Raw genomic sequence first — 22,629 nt, 5'->3', positions numbered from 1 at the left:
TAAGAGCATGAATGTGTATGTATGTGATAGTGTATGTGTGAGAGAGAATGGACATGTGAGTATGTGTGAGAGAGAGAGGATAACCTCCTAATCCTCAACAATATCAGGGTGACTGGAAATCAAGAGCTCCCACAGAAGGGGACAGCAGGGGCTTTTTAAAATCCTTATTAGTTTTAATTATTGAATATTATTTGATGTCTGCTCTTTTTGAAATATGTTATTGGTGTTATATACAAATTTTTGAAAAATTCCCTGAGTTAAATTACTGGAGGTTCTATTCATCAGCAGTTTTAGTATGATAGTTCTTGATTTTGTTTGATGTTTTATGAGGAATGATGGTATTTTCTGTTTTTCTATTGCTGCATTACATACAGTCTAACTTGTTGTGATTTCCAGTTCAGTTTGTCTGTGCATTTCTGTTTATATTTTATGGTCCCTTTATTCTGTATTTGGTGACTCACCAAATTGTATGTGTAATTGGGTACCCATTGGCCAGTATGGAGAAAAATCCCCCGGGCCACTATTTTCCCACAATCCGCCCCTGGAAACTGGGCTTCCAAATGGCAGATGAAATTTAACGTGGACAAGTGCAAAATGATGCATATAGGGAAAAATAACTCTTGCTGTAGTTACAAAATGTTAGGTTCTATCTTAGGAGTTACCACCCAGGAAAGAGATCTAGGCATCATAGTGGATAATACATTGAAATCATTGGTCCAGTGTGCTGTGGCGATGAAAAAAGCAAACAGAATGTTAGGAATTATTAGGAAGGGAATGGAAAATAAAACAATGGCTCTCATAATGCCTCTGTATCGCTCCATGGTGAGACCATACCTTGAATACTGAGTGCAATTCTGGTCACTGCATCTCAAAAAGGATATAGCTACACTGGAGAAAGTGCAGAGAAGGGCGACCAAAATGATAAGGGGCATGGAATGGCTGCCCTATGAGGAAAGGGCTGTTCAGTTTGGAGAAGAGACAACTGAGGGGGGGATATTATAGAAGTCTACAGAATCATGACAGGACTTGAACAAGTCAATGTAAATCTGTTATTTACTCTCTCAGATAATAGAAGGACCAGGGGGCACTCCATGAAGTTAGCAAGTAGCTCATTTACAACAAACTGAAGAAAATTCTTTTTTACTCAGTGTATATTATGCTCTGGAATTCATTGCCATTGGAAGTGGTTACAGCAGTTAGTGTAACTGGGTTTAAAAAAGATTTGGATAAGTTCCTAGAGGAAAAAATCCATAAACTATTATTTCGGTTAATAAGCAATAGTAACTTGTGATTTATCTAATGTTTGGGTACTTGGCAGGTACTTATGACTTGGATTGTCCACTGTTGGAAACAGGATACTGAGCTTGATGGACCCTTGGTCTGATCCAGTATGGCAATTCTTATGTTCTTATGCATTTTAATTTTTATTCATGCAACACATTTATTACCCGCTCCTCCATAGTTCAGAGAGGGGTACAATTTACTTTCATAAAATAAGTCACTTAATATCAACATAAAAAACATACAATAAAAAAATCAAATAATCATGACTATCAACATAGAGGAGTAAGATATCTAGGGAGGATCAAACTAAATTTTAAACAAATAAGTTTTTAACACTCACATGAAGGCTTTCGGCTCTTTAGTGTTGTGTATAGATGCGGGTAAATGTCCCGCGATAGAGAATGCTCTCAAATGTTTACAGATAGCAAAGTGAGAAAATATTAAATTGTGCCTGCAGCGTTTTTTCCCTAGATTCCCAGAAAAAAATGTTTGATGGCATTCCAATGTTTATATTTTGTAATACACTGCCTCATCAATGATCAAAGGCTTCTTTGTCTGAACAGCAAGATAATTGTATAATGCATGTGATCTAACAGTCTTGTGGAAACATAATGTAGCCAGCCCCCTCACTGTTTCTGTCCATTCCTTTGACAATTACACATTATTAAAGTTTGAAAGACAAATCTACTCTAGTGTTTCAGAAATATATCTTGCAAGTCAAGATTGCCAATCATGCCAACATCTGAAAGCTCTTTGGAGATAGGACTGGCTAATTGGTTTCAGATGATCAGGACAGGCTGCTCCAGTCCTGGTTTTACCCCACAGCTTGCATAGACTCATAGTTCGACTTTTCCTAAGGAAATCATTAGGATAGCAGAATTATAAATCCATGCATGCAAAGGGGGTAAAGTCAAGACTGGATCGACCTGTTCAGGAAAAAAAATGGAATCAGCTGGCAGACTCGTATGGAGGTAGCTTTAGAAGAGAAAAGCATCTTAACCTCCCTTTATATTGTAATAAGAAAAACTTGAGAAGAGCGAATGAGGAAGCATGTTCAGTGATTTTCAAGCAAATAAGAAGTCTTTATTCTAACTAGGTAGGATTGGTAAATCTGTAATACTCAACCCACGATCCAATATGTAAGTTATATTTTAATTTCTTGTAGCATGCTTCCTCAATTTATTCTATGCTCCTCGGAGTATCTGAGTTGGTAGTGCTGTTACATGCTGCATCATACAATCCCTCTGTAAATTTGATTAGTTGGCAATGATGTCACCAAGAGTATGGACCAGTCAGACACATGTGGCTATGTATGCCTGTATATTTAGTAATCATTGACACCATTGCCACAATTCCTGTTCCGTGTAGGTACCATTGAGTAATAATAACAAATAACATTCTTCTTTCTTTACTCCCCTGCTGGAATCGTCTAATGTTTTCAGGAGGTTGAAACATACTGGCAAGTTGCCCATACTTGTGAATGCTTCTGCATTATTCACTTATAAAGAGTTTGGGGATCCAGTTTGGGTAAAAGGAGCTTTCTTTATGTAGCTATATAATATGTTTAGATCCCTGCAAGTGGCTGTTGGTGTACACATATGCGCCTGTGTCACTCCAGCGGCTGTATGGGCCGGGCAGAGGAATGGCGTGATCCCCAGACAATGGGCCACTTGGGCTGGGGGAAAAGACTTGCACAATTGTAGCCCAGCAAGCCATGCAAGCTGGACAGAAGCAGGCATGAGGACTGGGGAGAGGCTCCATGTGCTTGTAGTCACGCAGCTGGAAGGAGAGCCACACATCGGAGAGGACAAAGATGACTGGGAAAGTGGGTCGGGAATGCAAATCCCTTCCAGGTGACAGCTGGTTATTAGCAGTACTCAAAAAGGAGAAATCTTGCTGTATGGAAGAAAGGATAATTATGATGAAGATTATCTGATACTGGTGAAAACAAGTGGGTAGGCATAACGAGCAGATTCAAAGGATAAAGAACTAGGAGCTGCAAACAGTGCCAAGGTTCATGGTGGAAACAGAGAGAGGTTAGAAAGTTAAAGCTTGGGTACTTCCAAGAGATCTGGATTAGCTACGGCTAGAAACAGGACACTCCGTTCGATGGATCAGCATTTTCCTCTAAATTTGCAACTTAAAGGTTTTCAGATGCTGCATATTTGTAACAGGCAATTATACTTTGGGCATAATTAAATCTTCAGCAAATTACATTGATTGTATGCAAATGATAATATTGCATTTCATTTCATTTATTATTTGTATACCATTTTCCTAGGAACCTGCCCGCCAAAGCCGGTGAACACCATAAAATCACAGAAAATGTAAAAATCCAAGAAATAAAATACCATCCCACATCCCCACCATCACCCACCCTTCCCTCCAAATTCCCTAACAACCTTCCCCAAACCCCTCAACAATCAGCAGCATCATCAGCCCTTGCCATAGTCATCATTCTGCCACAGATCTTAACCCCATGTCTTAATTCCCTCATTTACTCCTCATATCGACCCCAAGAGCTCTCGTCCCCTGACCGGGAACAACCATGTCTTCGATTTCTTTCTAATTTACATGAAATTCTCTTCCAGCCTAATATTCAAGGACGACAAATTCCAAAAGCTCCGGACCTGCTACTGAAAATACTCTTTTATGATGAGTAGTCCTTCTTATTTCTCTCCTAGAGGGGAACTTGTAAAAGGAAAACATTTCCTACTACCAACTACACAATCAAAAAAATGCACAGGGATTCTAACATTTCTCAAGGTCTCACTTGACAAGGACAAAATGCACTCACCATGTACTCCCACCTCCTGCCACACCCCTTCCCCCCACCCCACATTCATTTATGCTGAATATTATTGCCTGGCAAAGATGATTGGCTCACCCAAGCAACATATACACCATATCAAGCAATAAAACATAATATGTTGAAAAATGTATGCTTAAAGTATCATCAGTGTTGCACTGGTTATCTTCCATCCAAGAGTCTCTGAGATGCCTACTATGTTTATATCTTAATTTAGATTCTTGTTCTATTTTTTAGACTTCTGGCATTTAATAGAGTTGCAAGAATTATTTTTATTCCTGTTTACAACCTGATTTATTAGCAGTTGATCAGTTAATATAGAATCAATATATGCCTTCTGTTCATTTAAAACCCCTGAGCGACCTTAGCTTTAATGTACATCATTTTCTCAGGACATTGGAGCTAAGCCTGATTCTGGAGTTTTGCATGTGCAACTGGGAACATTTCTCAGAATACTGCCTTGGAGGTTTTGGATTTCAAACTATTACTTACATTTGGCCTCCTAAACCACCTTATGTCACTGGTACCCACATGTGCCACAATCGCTGGCTCCTCCCCAGCACTCTTTACAACTCGTTCTAGGCAATGCTTGAGATCTGCTATCTTCACACCAGGCAAGCATGTTACCAAGCCATCCTCATGCCTACCTGCCACCCAGTTATCGACATTCTCAATGATCAAATCTCTCATTGAAATGCTTAGGACTTGTGGAAAACTGTGATACAGTTGTCTAAGCATGTTAATGCTAATGAATGTAACGCTCTTTATCTTGGCCTCCTACAGAAATGCATTAAGGCCCTACAATTTATTCAAAACACAGCCGCAAGAATTGTGGCTGGGACTGCAATTCGCAAACATATTTCACCAACTTTAATGAAATTACACTGGTTACCCATTAAATGGAGGGCATAATTCAAGATTTTAATGTTGGTATTTAAGGGTTAAATGGTTTAGTTCCTTCAAGTTTTAAAGCAGCATTGAAGTTTTATTGTCTGGTGAGGTCTTTGAGATCTGCGAGCCAGAATTTACTGCATGTTCCATCTTTAAAGTTGATTAGATTGGACGAGGCTTGTGAAAGAGCTTGGAATGCTTTAGGAAGAGTCTTCTCTCTTGAAATATAGGAAATATTAAAGAATTATTTGTTTTCCTTGACCTTTTTTGAATGATATTTGACAGCATAAAAAGGTCATTTTATGTCAACACTGCCTCATTGAGGAATTAAGATCGCCGAAATTAAATATCAAGGGACTATGTTTGAACAGCAGATAACCTTTTATAATTTTAGATCAATTCCGTGGAAATGAATTTGATGAGACTGGTGAATTTTTTGGGTGTCAGCTAAGGTGTAGAGAAAGAGGGGATCTTTTTGAAGTATTGATGCATATATTTGTTTGGTCGATGTCTGTTTAATGCTTTAATATGTATAATTTGTTTACCTGATTTTATGAATGTTTTATTATTCACTACTTAGAAATTATGATTTGTGATATATAAATTTAAATAAATAAATAACAGGGACATAAGAACTGTTGCCATGAGCAAGTCCTTAAACATTTATCATTCCTGCAATATGGAAATTCAGAAGACTATTACTGGTTAGCACTCATGCCAGCCTATCATGATGTTTTCTTTTCGCTGCAGGATATCCTCGTATTTGAATACTACAAAAATATGATCAATTTGCATAGACAAGGAGATCCACGAATTTTGCTGAAATGTGTCAATCCCAGAGAGGTAAGGACTAGCTTTATTAATAAATGTATTTTCACAAAAATCTGTGCATTTATTTGCATGCAATGTAGAGACTTATCTTAAAAATGAACAGCTGGGGCTATTTCACAGGGCCAGTGATTAGCACACTTCCAGCTCGATCTTACGATCTGGATTAAGGAGTTAGCTTGCATCTCCGGTGCCCATACTGGCAGGAGTTGGCAGGCTAACAAAGTTCAGCCTTACAGACAGATTAGAGTTAACGGCTAGCCTTGTTATTTCATATCAGGGCAATTCAGCTGTGCTTTTACCCCACTGTATAGATGGACCAGTATTCTCACAGTTTCTTAGAGAAATCAGAGCTACAAGACTATCCATACAAGAAAGTAAAACCAGGACTGGATCAACCTATCCTAAAAAATATGGACAAACATACAGAGGGTAATAGCAGTGCTGAAAAACATTGGGCCTGGTGACTACCCAATAGGCCAATGCCTTCTGAGACTGCACTGGAATTCAGCGCACAGTTTTAAGAAGCAAATACAATTTTTTTAAATTCCCGAAGCAGCAAGCAAATGTTATGCGAATGCATGGGAAGTTTAAAAAAAAAAATGCAATGGCCGAATGCACATTTTTAATTGGGGGGAGGGGAGTATGAGATGGTGGCAGCCTGATAGGTTATATTGATGTACAGAGGAGTGGGCCCAAGAATGATGGAGGCCAGAGAAGTGTGCCAGCAGGCTCACTGAGCCAGGACCAGAGCTCTGAGGTTTGGGTGGCAGTGGCAACTCCAGGGATTTGATCCTATTCTCCACACCTGACTGAAGGCTGTAGGCTCTCATAACATTTATTTTTATTTACTGACATATCACATCGGTTTACATTTCCCTATCCCCAGATGACTTACAATCTAAGTTTTGTACCTGAGGCAATGGAGGGTAAAGTGACTTGCCTAAGGTCACAAGGACTTGAACCCTGGTCTCCTGGTTCATAGCCCACTGCTCTAACCACTAGGCTATTCCTCCTCCTTTAATGGAGAACTGAGACACTGAGCAGCCGCTGCTGGGGGTCATCAGAAGTGTTGACTCAAGTGTGAGCAGGATGAAGGGCTCTAGCACCATTGGATTCCCACCTCAGAAGTCTAAACAAGGCTCCTTGAAGGGCGTGATATTGCACTTCTGATCAATGCTGGAAACATAATTCCATCTCTGACCTTTAGTAAGCAGATAATTTTAGGCTCATGGGTAATACTGGTGCTTTAAAGGACTGGAGAATAAAAGCTGTATTTTCTTTTCCAGGCAGAACTTGTAGACGCAGCTGTGGGAGTTCACATCAGATTCAGATTAGGAGGCGTAAGTATTTTCTTAAGTAAGACATTGGGCGCAATGTAGTAAAAAGTTTTTCCCATTTTGGGTCTATGGGAAAAATGCTTAGCACATCAAGCCCTTCTTTAAATACGTCACTCTTGATGCTATTCAGCAAAGTTTCAGATTCATGGAAATGGCTAAAGAACTGGGGATATTCAACTTGTTACCTGTTTAACCTTGTTTCTTACAGCTAACTGGTCATATATAAACTCTTCTTGTCTTTACCCCTGAAATAGGGTTACCAGAGTACATCAGGGACAGGCTGAGCATTGGGGTGAAACCAGGACTGATTCCGCCTTTAGCTGATAACCCAACCTGTCTGTCCTCTTTAATAGCTTTTCAACCTTTCATCTAATTTCACCCAAATTTCTGCCACTGCTCACTCTTTAATGTGTCCTTGATGCTCCTCGATACTTAAAATCATTTGTTTCTTTCCTACAGGGCACAGGCCAGTTTAGTTCAGTTGAAATCTCAGGGATGTCAGAGTACTTTGTGATGTCATCAAACATTTTGAAAGCTGCCCTGCCACTGGTTAGTGCCTGTGATCAAAGGAGAAAACCAGACATCATGAAATGTTTACATATCTTGGCTCCTTGACGCAGCTCAGGGATATTTGGTTTGTTCCATGGAGATTTTCACCTGTGTAGTGTTTTGCACACCTTTCTAATTATGCATAACTAGCGTAGCTGTTGAGCTCAACTTCAGCATGTTTGTGTTCTGACCCGCTAGGAGCTATGGCAGATTGTTAGAATTATATTCTTTGGATGTAGACACAAAGGCTGATTAATTTAAGATGCGCCTTTCCTGTGTTATGCTTTCTTAGAGCAGCTTGTCAAATGGTGCATTACAGCAATGGAAGTAGATTTGTTTTAAATTTTTGAACAGGTAGAAAGTAAAACTTCCCAGATTTATACAAGTAAATTGTTTCAAAATATAAAGTAAATAATCTCTCACAGAACTCTCTCTTTCTTTTTATAAGAAAAATTCAAGGACTGGAAGGAATGAGGAAAATATATAAATCTGGTCATTACTTTCCTATCCCTCTTCCAGGAATACATAATTGTAATAAGCAAACTGACATTTTTAAAATGTCATGTTCATAAGCAACAAGCCTAGTGAGTCGCCGACCTTCATACCCCAGATATCACCAATGATATATTTTGTGTTTACAAAATGCCCTTTCAAAGAATAATTCCTCCAGAATGTTATTCTTAGTTTTTCCTTGGTAGACCGGATTCCTTTCCAGTCAAGTGAAAGATATTGTGACTTATAAACTATGTCTGAATAGTGAAACATACAAAGCTCCCCTGAACTCAGCAAATAAAGGACTTGCACTAGGCATGTCTGGCCACACTAAGCTGTACTATAACTGTATTCTGCTTTTCATGCCTTTATATATCTTCCATTATCTGACTGCTCTGTGCCCAAGTACTGTCATAGCTGAGGTTGGGTTCAATGTATTATCCTCTTTTCATTAAATAAGAGAATTAGATTTACCAATAGCATTCTTCTTATCATATTTGTTGAATGACAACAAATTCCAGCAAGCAATAGGTAGAAGTCTTAGTTTTACCCTATAATTATTCTAAGTCTCTTTTTGACCTTTTCTTTGATCTGCCCTTTCTACATGATAGGGTAGATCCTAATGGTGGAGGAATGTACTATATGTAAAAGATGGCATAGAATCAAGCATGATAAAAATCCTGCAGGAAAAAAATATAGGATGGAATTCTTATGGATAGAAATTCCTTATGTGACAGGCCAGAGTATACCAGTGGGTGTATACCACAGCCACCTGGCCAAAATGAAAAAACAGATTGTGAAATGCTAGCTGAAATTAAAAAAGAAAATTTGACAACTAATAATAAAGGGAGATTTTAATTACCCCTGTATTGATTTGGTCAGTGACTGCTTGGAACATGCTAGAGAGGTTTCTAGATACTATGAATGCTTCGTAGAGCAGCTAGTCCTAGAACCGATGAAAGGGGCAGCTAACTAAGATTGAGCTCTCATTGGCACGAATGACCTGGTGAGAGAGATTACTGGGGTATGGATGCTAAGCAATAGCGATCATAAGGCAATCACATTTCACAATCACTGGAAGGAGGACATTAAGAAAAATGACTACAGTAGCATATAACTATGATAGAATGAAGAAATTAGAAAAAAATACTAAAAGGAGCAGTTGCAAGGGTTAAAGTTTGCATGAGGCATGGGCATTGTTTAAAAATATCATTTAGGAAGCGCAGATAAAATGTATTCCATGCATTAAAAAAGGTCGAAGATAGACCAAACAATTGCCAGCGTGGTTTAATGGTAAGATAAAGCAGGCAGTTAAAGTTAAAAGGGCATCATTCAAAAAATGGAAAGCAGACCTAAATGATAAAAATAGGAAGAGTATAAGCATAGGAAAGTTAGATGTACAACAGTAGACCGGCCAAAAGAGACTGAGAAAAAGCTTGCCAGTGAAGAAGCGATGAATGGGATTTGAAGGGTTTTAAGAAAAAACACATTTTTATATTTTATGGAAGCTTTTAGATAAAATTGTCAACTTTTTGCTTGTTTTATCTTGATGGTATTTATGTGAATTGTTTGTAAGTATTTTGATGATTGTTCTATTAATGTTTTTAACTGTAATATGTGTTGGACATATTTTTGGAACTGTGGAATATAAGATTGAATAAATAAATAAATAAATAGCTTATGATGGAGTCAGTTGGGCTGCTAGATAACCAAGGGGCAAAAGGAGTGCTCAGGGAGAACAATAAAATAGCAGAAAAATAGAATTAATTCTTTGCTTCAGTGTTTATGGAGGAGGATGTTGGGAACATACCCACACCTGAAACAGTCTTTAATGGTGGAGATTCTGAGCAACTAAAACAAATATGTGTGACAATGGAGATCAGATTTTCAAATTTAAAGAGTAACAAATCACTGGGACCAAACGACATCCACTCCAGAGTTCTAAAAGAACTGAAACATGAAATTGCTAACCTGTTGCTAGTAGTCTATAACCTATCATTTAAAGCAGCCATGATTCCTGAAGACTAGAAGGTGTCCAATGTGTCAGCACTTTGTAGAAAGGGCTTGATCCAGGAAATTATAGACTGGTGAGCCTGACATCAGTGCCGAGTAAAATAATAGAAGCCATTCATAAAAACAAAATCACTGGCTATATAGCTAGACATGGCTTAATGTGGAAAAATAAACATAGTTTTAGCAAGGAAAAGTCTTGTCTTACCAATATTTTAGAATTTTTTTAAAAGTGTAAATAAACAAGTAGATAAAGGTGATCCAGTTGATACAGTGTATTTGGATTTTCAGAAGGCATTTGACACAGTCCCCTATAAACTACTTCTCAAGAAATTACAGAATCATGGGACAGGAGGCAGCGTTCTCTTGTGGATTAGTAACTGTTTGAAAGGCTGGAAACAGAGGGTAGAACTAAATAGGTCAGTTTTCCAACTAGAGAAAGGTTGCTAGTGGAGTACCCCAGGGACTGGTACTAAGACCTGTGCTATGTAACATATTCATTTCCAAGTACAGGTAATATGATGCTAGATTCTGTACTGGGAGTCACTACCGGGGAAAACGACCTTAGAGTCCTTGTGGACAATATGTTGAAATCATTGGCTCACTGCACAGCGGTGGTCAAAAAAGCAAATAGAATGTCAGGAATGATCCAAACAGGAATGGAGAATAAAAAGGAACCTATCATATTGCCTCTGCATCGAGCCATGGTGTGACCACACCTCAAGTATTGTGTGCCTCTTCTCAAGGAAGAAATAGTGGAACTAGAAAAGGTGCAGAGCAGGGCAACAAAAACGACAAAGGGAATGGAACATCTCTGCTATGATGGGAGGTTATTCATGTAACAATACAGAAATTAAAAAACAACAACCCAGAAGTGTAAGAATAATATCAGTATCCACAATAAAGACCTCACTTCGTGGTACAGTCCAGATGTGTTAACAGGAGATCTAATAGAATGGAATAATTTTGAAATTTTTTAATTTTTTGAATGACTATCATAGTTATAGCACAGGTACCAGCACATGGAATACTGCTCAGTGTACCCTAGTGAAACTGGGGGACAACTGGAAAAAACCTCTATGTACTAATAGTTATAATCATCAGTCATTCATGTTTTGAAAAATATGTGTGCTTGAGTACCGGGGGATATAAACAGATGTGGAGCAGGGTGGGTTTTGCATTTCAATTTCAATGTAATATAAGTTTTGAAGTACTATAGGTTGTTTTCAATCAGTAAAATTCAAATTCATGTACCATTTAATCAGTAAATAAAGTATTAATATATTTCCATTTATAACACTATACTGTTCTGGATTGGTTGACATTGTCATTTGCTAATGTACAAACATGAAAAGGTATCTCTCTTCTTCTATTTTTCTATAGCTGAAATAACTTATTTCTAGCTTTTCTGTTTTAATAAAGTAGATTTATTAATTTCTATAGACATAAAATTATTATTTTATATTGATATGTTACCAATTGTATCTTTGCTCTAAATTTATTTTATTATTTTAAAAACTCTACCTTATTTCATTTTATATTTATATTTTATTTTGTTAAATTAGAATTATTTGTAAACCATTTTAATCAAATTTTATTTGCTATGACGGTACATAAGAAGTTTTAAATAAATAAATAAATAAATGATGAGCTCTGTAGGAGAAGTGTAGAAATGAGGGGAGCGAGTGAGGGGGGGGGGGGTTAGGGAGGCACAGTAAATCCATGACTATAACCAGAGAGCTGAAGGGGTGGAAGTGCAGACTCGTCAAACGCAAGAGGGCTAATAGACTACAATCAGATGCAGAGAGAACAAGGGGATGTCCCACCAAATGGCTGCTAGATACAAAATACAGGATTAAACAGGCCAGAACAAAATGTCCTTTCATTCACTACGAGCCAGATGTAAACTGTTTCCCCCATTTTCTATCCATGAGAAAAATACTTAATACATTTCTCTCTCTCCTACATGGCTATTAAAAGATATAATAAATGCTCCTAAAGCGAACCTGGTCCTTCTCAGCTCCAACATTCACAGCATCGATGTAAGTGTTAGGGAAAAATTTAGCAAACAATGCAAACAATTGAGGTGGGTGAAAACTGAAGGCCCCCAACATGGACTCTCCACATGTATGGGTCCTACTTTCTGAGGCAAAAGCCGTTTAGGTACACAGATCCGGCCATTGCAGTGGTGCGTGGCGATGCTGGAATAGCACGCCTGACTGCCTAATACGTGTTCACTAGGCCAGTGAGTGGCAACATTATCTGGATACCTGTATCCGAACATTCAGCGGGACAAGCCCCCAGCTGAAGACATTTTGCTAAAGTTATCCAGGTAACCTTAACCGTGCCTCTGAAAATATTCTGATTAAAGTTATCCTGGGAAAGTTACCCAGCTAGACTCTGAATATTAAGTGGGTCACTTGAAAAACCACCTTCTGGGCCTGCAGACCCGATTCCCCGGCCCCAAAAATAAATAAATATGATATTAGGACACAGTGCCCGATTCCCCAGCTCGACCTCCCCAGCGGCCCAAGGATCCTTGTTCCATCCCACCCCGATATTAAAACCCCCACACAGTCTCTGGGTCCCCCCCACCCCCCATCCCGATCCTCACTCACCTGCAGCTCATACCCCCAACGCGGAACCCTCCGCCCTCCAAAAATAAAAGCCCGGTCTCTGGGCAGCATTGATGACCCGAGAGGCTCTGGGCGTGGTGGGGATTTGGAGCCCACCTAGGATTTTTCATATGAGGGGGGAAAGGTGGAGGGAGGGAGGCTTCTGCAGCTGTTCTGGCCTGTGATTTCTAAATTCTTTTGTGAGAGGGGTTGGAAGGGGGAAATTGAGCAATATGCCCAGATATAATTTGTACTTATTTGGGGGGGGGGCGTGGGGGATGAGGCCTGCTAGCATGGAAGGTTTTTTTTTTTTATTTTTTTTATTTTTACTTAACCATCTATATTCTTAATAAAGCCAGTTAAGGTTCAAGTTATCTGGGTACACGCACCTGGATTACTTAGCCGGATAATACTGAATATTGGCATTATCTGGTTTACCTATCTGGATAAGTATGGCCCGCCTCTGGAATGCCCTTCATTTTTCCAGCTAAATTTTACCTGTCTAATCACTTAGCAAGATTAATTGGGGGTGTTCAGACAGGCAGGAAATGTAAACTCCTAGGATTTTTTCAGCTAAGTCCCAGAAAACCTGGACAGACTGGATGGGCCGATTTTTTTTCTTTTGTGCCGTAATCTACCATGGTATTAGAGGTGATAAAATACCAGAAACAAGTGCTTCCCACATAGGTCTCAGCTGCCAGCTTTGGGAAAGCATTTCCTTTTTAGTCACTTAAAACTCCAAATATATAGAATGAGCATGAGAGTTGTGTTTCTAGAGCAGATATTCTCAACATTTTAACATTTTGTTTTCTGTCTACAGATAAAATTCCCTCCAAATATATATTACAAAATATTCACTCATAGACCTATTGCAGATATTTGTGCCATCAGTCCCAAGAATCACATGGACCAGGCAGCAAAACAGTTGCTTCCTAAGCAGCTCCACAATCGGGTTGCAATTCCGAAGCTTGATTTTAAAGGCTGGTACAAACGCAAAGAGAATAATGGCTGGAGACCTATATTCCAGAAGGTAACTAAATCATTTCTATTTCTTTTCCTGAAATGTCTTCTTACATGTGTCTTCTTTCTGAAATCAATTGTAAACTAAAGATGTAATTTTTATTTGGATTTAAGGAAAGCAACCAGAGCAGAAAGGTGCAGCTACGCTGATAGGTAGGAGTCTTTGAAATCCATATTCAGAGGCATTTATCTGGATAACTCAAGTTATCTGGCTAAAGGAATATTTGGACACTTATCTGGCTAAATTTTAACCAACTATGGCCTGGATTTATCAAAATGCACTAAATATCGCCTGCGATAGGAAAAGGGATATGTCTCACTATGGCATTCAAAGTGAGACGTACAAACAGAACAGTGCTGTCTTATGAAGATTTGATTACCTTCGGAGTGAGGAAACCCACACAAAGATGAGATTTGTGCAATGTTCTCTCAACCTAGCTTGATTGACTCTCTACCTGGGTAACATCAAGCTAGGTTGAGAGAACATTGCACAAATCTCATCTTTGAGTGAGTTTCCTCACTCTGAAGGTCATCAAATCTTCACAAGAGAGCACTGTTCTGTTTGTACGTCTCACTTTGAACATCAAAGTGGCCCCTAACCCCCTACACTACTACCTAAACCTCACCTTGAATGATAGGTAGGCCTCATAAAGGGGTATAAATACCTACCTGGTATGAGGGCATTATGGCTAGTGTCTCTCTCTCTCCCTCCCTCTCCTCTGAAAACAGCATTTGCATGAAAAAAGTGTAGTTAAAATACACATTAAAGCCATACAATAGGGCTTCACAAATCATGAAACTCCTCCCCTTTTTCTAATTTGCATCACACTATGCATTATGGTGTTTTCACATGCATTAAAGGCGTTTTTTGCTCAAAACGTCATATAGCAGTTTGATAAATGACCCCCCTCTCCTGTTATTATCTGACTAAAATTTAGCTGGTTAACTTAGAGGAGTTCTGTTAGCTAGATAAATTATCCGGCTAACAGTATTCAGAGTTACCAGATAACTCGTCCAGCTAAGTTTGGTTGCTGCAAAGAAGTATCCCAACGTTAGCCGGATAAAGCTATCTAAGTTTAAATTAGCTGGCTATATTCAGTAGTGCAGACAGTGATTGAATACGGACCTCTTTGTTTTCAGTTTATATTTTATTTTTCCTGAGAATTTCAACATTATAACAAAAATAACCTGGGGAAAGGTGGCTTTGCTATAACACACAGGAGAAAAATCAGTGTAAAAATCTTTTTTCTACTGATTTGTTTTTAATTCTCAGGAAAAATAAAAACTGAAATTGAAGATCCCTACTGATAGGATACAATGATCCTACAGAACTCTTACTGAAATCCTTCATTGTGGGCCCTCACTCTAAATTACAACAGGAAGCATGGCCTAGAAGCTAAAGATCTGGAGTCCCATTTCAGCATTTTTTAAAGAGCTATGCACATTATAAAAAAATAGAATTTATCAGTCCAACTGTGTGTAAAGCTCTTCTGTGCTATCGAAACACAGTTACAAAACACATTTAAAATAGGCCCTTTTTATTGTTCTTTTTCACATTTTCCTATCATTCCTCTAAATTCCCTTTCCCTGTAATGATACCTGGTAAATAGGGTAATGGTGCTGGAATTGCCACAAAACAAAGTCTAACTGATAGTTCTTTTAGGTTTTTTTTAAGTCTGTTTTCTTTGTGCTTCTAGCGCAGTTGGACCCAGGGCTGGGATCTGATGCTAGGAGACTTTATTGGCAACTACCCAAAAAAATGTTCTCCTCTGTTATATTCCCTCCCAACTTACAGGCTGATGCAATACATTGTGTTCAGCCTAGCACTCAGCTTGCCAGTGGGTTGGATGCGCGTTTTGGACCTGCTACAATAACTCCCCATGCAATAATGGGATTAGCACATCCAAAATGCGCGTCCAAACCAGCACGTAGCTGATAGCTCTCATTACATGTAAATGCCATGTAGATGAGGCTATTAGCTATTACCCCGATGCAAAAAATCACCGTGCGCCCGACCTGCACGTTTTAACATGCAAAACTTAACGCCAGCCTGGAGCTGGTATTAAGTCTTCGAGCAATCCAAGCCGTCACAAAAAAGCCCAAAACACTGCTTTTCTGTAGTTCCTTCTACTTAGGAAGTAGCATCGAAAAAAAAATCTTGACAGTGGTCAAGTTAGGAAAACGTATGCTCATTAACTGAGTGTTTGTTTTCCTAACTTGCACACAGCCACATCTCCTGGGCGCCCAATGCCATGGACGAGCTAGGGACGCATAATTTATCCCTTTTTAGCCTAGCAGCTCATTTGCGTACTGCATTGGGCACCCAGGAAAGAGGGATGTGCGCCCTTTGAAAAACATGTGCCCAGTTTGGAAGCACAATTTTTCACTTTTGGTATTGCATCGGCCTGTTAGCTTGGTCTTTGGCCAGGGGTCATGCTTCCAGGGCTCTTTCTGAAATCCTGCAATCATGAGCCCTAAATCCGGCCAGCAGGTGTCACCTTTATTTATTTATTTATTTATTTTTGATTTTTATATACCGGAAGTTCCTGTATAAAATACATATCACTCCGGTTTACAGGTAACAGAAATAACTACCGCCGTGTGGCGGTTTATATGGAACATATCAAACGATTTATATGGAATTACATGGAACATATCAAACGATTTATATGGAGTTACATGGAATATATCATACGATTGATCTATAATAAGTGGAAAACAAACTAAATTTGCATGATGACTATGATTCACTCCCCCTAAGGAGCTTCCATGGGATCCCCAGTCAGCTTGGGGAGTGGAAGACCTGAGCCACAAATTTAACGCAGGTTCCACGCATGGCCAGGCTCAAGACTGCCACAGAGCCACTAGGCCATCCCTTAGTTTTCTTTTCTAATTCAATCTCTTGTTTGTGAAAAATGACATTTAATGTGGAAGAAAATATGACTGAAAGTAGTAATTATAACCAAAATCGAATTTTAGGAAGCAAAGAAGGCTTTATTAAGTTTAGTCTGATCTTTCCCACACTACTGTTTATTAATCACTGGTCTGTTCAGACTTCTAAGTAGAATAGGGTGACCGTCTAGCTCCATGTGAGAAGCAACAGGTGGACCTGCCACTGGCTTGACTCTATTGCATGCATGGAAATGTAATTCAGATTTCCCTAAAACAACACATGATACCTGCAAGGTAAAACCAGCTGTACAGTAGCCTCTCCCTTCTGACCTGGAGCTAGATGGTTACCCTAAAATAGAGCCCAGAAAGAATACCACATCAGCTGTGTGGATGATGTGTGCAATGATGATTCTCTCATCAACTGTAGGAACTGATGTGTAGGCAGGGGATGAACTTCTGAAAAATTAGTTAGCAAAGCTAAATTGTAACATTGGGCAGCTTCAGATTCATCTATAGGAAAAAAGCAGGTGATATTTGTATGAATACTTTATAGACGTGCTCTATTCCTAGACATTTGTTGTACTTATCAAAAGGAAAATACTTGGGAGAGACTAGAAAGTATCCTGACACACAAGCCTGAACTTATTGGCAGCTGTGAAGGAAGGTTGATGTACATCAATAACTACAATCAATGTTTGCATAATACATTTTACAAATTTTGTGCACTTTAGTTTGAAAACACAATAATTCACTCATCTCTGTTCATGAGCGTGACGGACCCTATGTCATGTCACCAGGAAGACCTGGGTGAGTCCTTAGTGCATGGTAGAGTGAGAGGGCGGGTACCATTCAAATGCAGCATCTCCCTTTGAGGGGTCTGGAATGGCCGTCCCCCTGGGAGTCTATATAGCAGCTCTCCAGAGAGCTCGGGAGGCCGTCCCTTTAGGTTTGCAAAGAGTTCAGGGATAGAGAAGAGTTTTTCTAAGTTGTTTTTCAGGCCCAGTCAGAGGAGCCAGGCAAGCCCTGCGTGGTGGTCCTGACCAGGGTTGAGAGGGGTTTCCTTCTCCAGGTCACTCAATTGGCTGGTTAGGATTTTCCCTCTGGATCTATTTTTTGGGTTTTAAGAATTTTAGTGGTAGGAGCCTCACTGGACACCTGGGCCTTTCTTGGGCACAGGGACTGGGGAACCCTGTGTCTGGGAAACCCAGGGATAGGGAAGACCTGTCCCTGAAGTGGTGGTGATCCCTTGTGAGGAGAAACTCCGGTGTTAATATCATTTTTGGGGAAAAGAAAGCATTTTGTTAGAAGATATCCAGGAGGAAGTTTTGGTTGCCCTTCCTTCCTGTCTGAAGCAAGAGAGCTGCTTGTTTCAAAGGTTCTTGTGGCCATCAGGGATCCAAAGAGATGAAATAAAGAGACTGGGTAAAAATCAAGGAGATTCAGAAGATCTGCTAACCATGAGTAAGGGAAATCAAAGATCATTGTGGACACCTATCCGGTGTTTGCACTGCCCTGGGGACAGAAAGAGAAGATTTGCTGTCTGTGCCATAGACTTTTACCATTTTTATCGGCTTGGAAGGGGTTTTTGACCAGTCTTAGGAAACCCTGCCCACTTGTGATCTCCACTTTTCCTAATCTAAGTGAGTGGAGGTTTTACCTGGCCCGCAATGATAAAGGGAAGAAACTGCAAAGAAATCAAGAGGATTCTGTGGTGCTGCAATTTGAGTTTGTGCCATTCATCATCAGTGTTAAACAGTAAAGACTTTAATTTTGGATACTAACCCAGTGACTCCTGCATCTTTATTTGGGCTCACAGCACACGGAAAGAGGAGTGACCCCTCTCCCAGGGATAGCCAAGAGGAAGTTAGCCACCCCTGCACTGGGACCCGAAAGGATACCTTTCTTCTCCCCTACCAAAAGGATTCACACCCTGGGGAAGAGGCATCAGAGAAGAGCCAGTCAGGGTTCCTGCCCCAAAGAACTTACAAATACTTTTGTAGCCCCACCCATGCAGGACAGGCACTCCGGGGTGGGGGTTACATGTGCACGTTTACATCAGTTAGATATGAGCTTAGTTAGGGGCTAAATAGCCAATAATAGTAGTTTGTTATGCTGTGCTTATTTCTAGCTGTTGAGCACTGTGGATATCGCAAGTGCTGCTCAGAGCAACAAGAACCTGAAATTTCACTACTCCAAGCTGAAGAGGAAGCAAGATGTTAAAGACAAACAGAAAAAGAGAAAAATTGAATGGATGAAAAAAATGTGAGTTCCTGTGATAGCACGATAGAGAGCAGTGTGCATCTACAGCTTGACCCATGTAGGCAGCATTTTGTTTGAATCTATAATGTGACTTTCACGGGGAGTGGGCATGGGTGTGCTGCGCTCTTACCCTTTCTGGCATTAAAGTGCTGTCTCCACAAAGGGTCTGATTCTATCTGAAGGGGAAACTCCGGGGCCTTTATTACTGTACATTGCATTTTATACTCGTTTGTGCATTCGGATTCCACTATGATGAGAGCCTTTGTGGTAAGAAGAGGGAGAGGTCAATTGCAATGTTCAACTCATAAGGTTGGAGACAACACCGGTCCGAGAAAGGGAAGAGAGTATCAGCACAGTGACAGAGCCGATGACCAGATTGTTTCATTGGATCGGGGATAGGAACTCAATGTTGCATAAATTAACTTTCACAAAATGGGCATGGGATGGTGAATAATCTCTCCTACACAGAAAAAACTACAGGTGCACTGGAAGAAATGTCACTGCATGAAAGCATATGCCCAATAACCCTTTGGAAAATTAGTTATTCATTTTTGTAATGGGGCCCAAGAAGTCCTATAATCTGGCTAAACACTAATGGCTGGATTTTTAAAGGGTTACGCGCATAAGGTATGTGCGTAACCCTTTTAAAACGCCCCTGCGCGCGCTGAGCCTATTTTGCGTAGGCTCGGCGGCACGCGCAGGCCCCAGGACGCGCGTAAGTCCCGGGGCTTGCAAAAAGAGGCGGTTGAGGCGTGGCCAGGGGGCGTGGTGTCGGCTCGGGGACGTGTTCGGGGGGTTTGTGGGCAGTCTGGGGGCATGACCGAGTGCCCCGACTCAGCGGCCTGTGTCGGGGCGTGCCGCGCCAGCAGACAGCCGGCGCGCGTAAGTTACTACTGCTCGGAGGCAGGCGTAACTTTTCGAATAAAGGTAGGAGGGTTTAGATAGGACCGGGGGGGTGGGTTAGGTAGGGGAAGGGAGGGAAAGGTACGGGGGGGAGTGGAAGGAAAGTTCCGTCCGAGGCCGCTCTGATTTCGGAGCGGCCTCAGAGGGAACAGGCAGCGCGCGCAGGGCTCGCTGCGCGCAAGGTGCACAAATGTGCACCCCCTTGCGCGCAGGGCTCGCCGCGCGCAAGGTGCACAAATGTGCACCCCCTTGCGCGCACCGACCCTGGATTCTATAAGATACCTAGCGTACTTTTTGTTTGCGCGCGCGTAGATTTATAAAATCTACCCCTAAGACAGTAACTTTTTAAAAATCCACAAATAAGACTGAAAATGGACACAACCGTTCTATCACTTGAGAAATAGTAACTATCACACCCCAAAATTCACATGTAGTACAAACTGTGATATCTTCTTTTAAATGACCATCCTACTGGTCATCATCGTAAGTGAAAACCACTTGCTCAACTCTGCTGTTCTTTTTAATCATCGCTCATTTTTTCAATATTATTTTTATCCTTTGTGTTAAAGTGTCCCAAGTTACAATCTTCCTTGATAGTGAAATTGCTTCGTCTATACAAATTCCCTTGACATTGAGTAAAGCATAGTGTTGAAGTAAAGTAAAGTCAGTCTTTAGTAAATCTTATTCAAAATGCATTTTGATCGACGGCATTTTCATGTGGATTGGGTGAAGACTATCGCAACCACTCTCTTTGATGGAATAAACACATTTTTATACAGCTAAGTGGATTGTTACTTAAGCTTAAAAGTATGAATAAGATTTACCATAGATTGACTTGACATTGAGTACAAAGCCCGATATGACACTCCTCTCCCCAAAATAGTAAAAAATAAATTAGGCACTGGTGGTATTACTAGACCCCCCCTGCCCAACCCTAGAGCTGCCACTCGATGCAGCCCCACGATAACAAGGTTTTAAAAAGATAAAGGGCAGTGTGTGGTGATGCCTCGCCCCCCTGCCCCAAACCCCTCCTCATGATTTCAAATACTCCTGGTCCAAAATAGCCTCCCTTAGCTCACCTCCCCAGTATCTGGCCACCCCATCCCCATTTGTGAAATGCCAAACCAGCAGACACATAATGGGGAGACTGCTTCTTTTGCGAGCATTAGCAAAGTCACGCCTCCTTCCCTATGATTGACAGCTGGTTTCGCGCTAAATCTTTCACTATTTAATTAATCTGCCAGTTTAGCGTTTCACAAATGACACATAGTGTAGAGACTTCTCTTTTGCAAGCATCAGCAAAGGCTTCCTAGATTAAGAACGATTATTATTGACACTCCAACTTTATACATATACAGCCCCTGAGGCAGCCAGACATATGGTGGTGGCGAAACTCGGCCAGAGTTGGGCAATTTTTAATGACATCCGTCTCCATCTAAATAAAATACTTTTAAGGACATTGGCATCTATTCTACTTTGTTGAAAAATTTCTAAGTCAGCTGCGATATTTTATTTACATAGAATTTACTATGCATTAGCTGCTTTGCATGTATTATGTGATTTTATGCCTGCAAAGCAGCTAATTGTAATGGAGGCATGTTTTTTTCTAAAAACAAGTGATGCCACGATATGGCCATATTGTGCGTTAAATGCTGTTTAACTTGCATTTAGCCCTCTTGTGGCTTGATAAATATCCCCCTGAAATTGAAACACCATGGATCTTCCTTCACAGCAGCTAGATTAATCCCTCCTTTGGTTTCCCCTTTAAATAGCATGGCAGCACAGTGACTAAAACACCAGGGACTACATTTGATCCAATTCTGTAGCAGGAGAGGGGATTTTGACTAATCCTGACTTGTAATGCTGATTACAAATGGAAGAAATAGGGCTAGAAATACTTAAAATAGCAGAACTACTCAGAAATCTACCCCCTAAAAAGTACTAGGTTACATCATACTAGTGAACAACCATAAAGCAAAGCATATGAGTACATAAACAGTGTAAAGAAGTAATGGGTAGACATAGAAATTCCATTGCTAGCTTTCCATTCTATGTCTTCCCTATATCTAGGTACTATGAAGGCAGCTTGCATGCACAGGCAGAGGACCCCAACACTGCTGATCTGATTCAGCGAGCTACAGAAGGAATTATATCCACCGTTGAGCGAAATGGATCTGGAAAAGTGATGGATTGGGAAGTAGACGAACTCTTAAAATGGACAAATGCTCTCAACTTTGAAGAGTAAATATTTTTGTTTTGTTTAAAGAAACAGAAAAACTATCATTTGTACCAGAATTCCTGTTGATCTTTATCCTCAGGGAAGCAGACCCAGTCCAGTGTAATAATACGATTATCTGGTGGCGGGGGGGTGCTTCATCTTGATTGACTTAAAAGTTGGCCAAGTTGAAAAACTTCTTCTCAGGTATACAATATTGCAATGTTTCCCAACCTTTCAAGCCCAAGGCACACCTACATTAACAAAAATGTTGTGTGGCACACCATCCTTTAGGGGGTAGGCAATGCAGATATGAAAGGTCTCATATGGTCAAGAGAAGAGCTAGTGAGGCACAAAGTCTCACTAGTCTCTCTTCCAAATTTTAAACCGAGAGAGGGAGCATAAACACACATGAACATCACAGGAGACTAAGTCCCGCTATATACACGTGCAGGAGAAGGGAAATGTCACCGTGTTGCGGGCAGTTAGCTCTTGGCTGCCAGTGTTCCTCCAATGCTGCTG

At 40.3% G+C, this 22,629-nt stretch overlaps 1 protein-coding gene across 2 annotated transcripts in view; it reads left to right on the top strand.

Moving 5' to 3' along the window:
- The window catches only part of C5H11orf65 (chromosome 5 C11orf65 homolog), an 83,465-nt gene that overhangs the window by 58,119 nt on the left and 2,717 nt on the right, over nucleotides 1-22,629 (top strand). For both annotated transcript variants that reach the window (XM_029602468.1, XM_029602467.1), the window contains 5 exons: nucleotides 5,735-5,827; nucleotides 7,102-7,155; nucleotides 13,639-13,848; nucleotides 18,859-18,992; nucleotides 21,963-22,133. In XM_029602468.1, coding sequence (XP_029458328.1) covers nucleotides 5,735-5,827; nucleotides 7,102-7,155; nucleotides 13,639-13,848; nucleotides 18,859-18,992; nucleotides 21,963-22,133 — 662 coding nt within the window. The remainder of the gene's footprint in view (nucleotides 1-5,734; nucleotides 5,828-7,101; nucleotides 7,156-13,638; nucleotides 13,849-18,858; nucleotides 18,993-21,962; nucleotides 22,134-22,629) is intronic.

This window comes from Rhinatrema bivittatum, chromosome 5 (genome assembly GCF_901001135.1).
Source record: "Rhinatrema bivittatum chromosome 5, aRhiBiv1.1, whole genome shotgun sequence".
NCBI classification, from domain to species: domain Eukaryota; kingdom Metazoa; phylum Chordata; class Amphibia; order Gymnophiona; family Rhinatrematidae; genus Rhinatrema; species Rhinatrema bivittatum.
The sequence above is the reverse complement of the archived record's forward strand: the minus strand, read 5'-3'. Positions and strand labels throughout refer to the sequence as shown.